Source organism: Cetorhinus maximus, chromosome 26, assembly GCF_964194155.1.
Source record: "Cetorhinus maximus chromosome 26, sCetMax3.hap1.1, whole genome shotgun sequence".
Lineage (NCBI taxonomy): Eukaryota > Metazoa > Chordata > Chondrichthyes > Lamniformes > Cetorhinidae > Cetorhinus > Cetorhinus maximus.
In genome coordinates, this window is record NC_135904.1 from 14,633,197 (window position 1) to 14,634,162 (window position 966).

Below are 966 nucleotides of genomic sequence, written 5' to 3' on the forward strand. Positions count from 1 at the left end.
CTCGCCTTTGAATCAGAGGGTTGTGGGTTCGCGTCCCACTCCCGGAAACCAAGAACTGTGATTGTACTCGAAAGAGTTACACTCTGGGACTGTTGGTAACTCGAAAGAGTTTTTTTTTCTTTTGAATCAACTGCGGCGGAATCTCCGCCCAGCCCCGGAGTTTGACCCCAGTGACTGGGATTTGTCCCGGGCGGTGTCCGGAGCCGGGATGCTGGCCTGGTGCAGCCTGTTGGCCGCGGGGCTGGTGTCCGCGGGGCTGCTGAGGGTTTGGTTCCCCTATTGGTGGCTGGACCTGAGAACCAGCCTGAGGATGTTGTCGATGGGGCTGCGGGTGGAGGGTTACAGGAGGAAGGCACCGACCTTCACTCTGCTCGATCTCTTCCTGCTCCGAGTTCACAAAACTCCCGACAAAACCTTCCTGATGTTCGAGGGACGAACCCTCAGCTACTCGGAGGTGGACAGGCGGAGTAACCGAGTGGCCAGAGCCCTGCGGGCCCGGGCTGGACTCCGGCCGGGGGATTGTGTGGCGATGTTAGTGGGAAACGAGCCCCTGTTCGTCACCCTGTGGCTGGGACTCGCCAAACTCGGCTGCGCGGCCGCTTTTCTCAACTACAACCTGAGAGGGACCTCCCTGACCCACAGCATCAAATCCAGCGGGGCCCGGGTCCTGCTCACAGCTTCAGGTGAGACCCCCCCCGGCCCCTCAAGCCCCCAAACCCCCCCCCTCAAACCCCCCCCCTCAAACCCACCCTCAAACCCCCCCCCTCAAACCCACCCCCTCTTCCCCCCCCTCAAACCCCCCCCTCAAACCCCCCCCCTCAAACCCCCCCCCTCAAACCCCCCCCAACCCCCCCCTCAAACCCCCCCCCTCAAACCCCCCCCCTCTCAAACCCACCCCCCCTCAAACCCCCCCCTCAAACCCACCCCCTCAAACCCCCCCTCAAACCCACCCCCTCAAACCCCCCC

The 966-nt window shown here is 63.1% G+C and overlaps 1 protein-coding gene across 1 annotated transcript in view; it reads left to right on the plus strand.

Moving 5' to 3' along the window:
- Positions 1–208: 208 nt before the first annotated feature.
- Positions 209–966, plus strand: part of LOC144668304 (long-chain fatty acid transport protein 2-like) — a 29,586-nt gene continuing 28,828 nt past the window's right edge. The window contains exon 1 of the mRNA XM_078530161.1: positions 209–683. Within this exon, the coding sequence (XP_078386287.1) occupies positions 209–683 (475 nt within the window). The remainder of the gene's footprint in view (positions 684–966) is intronic.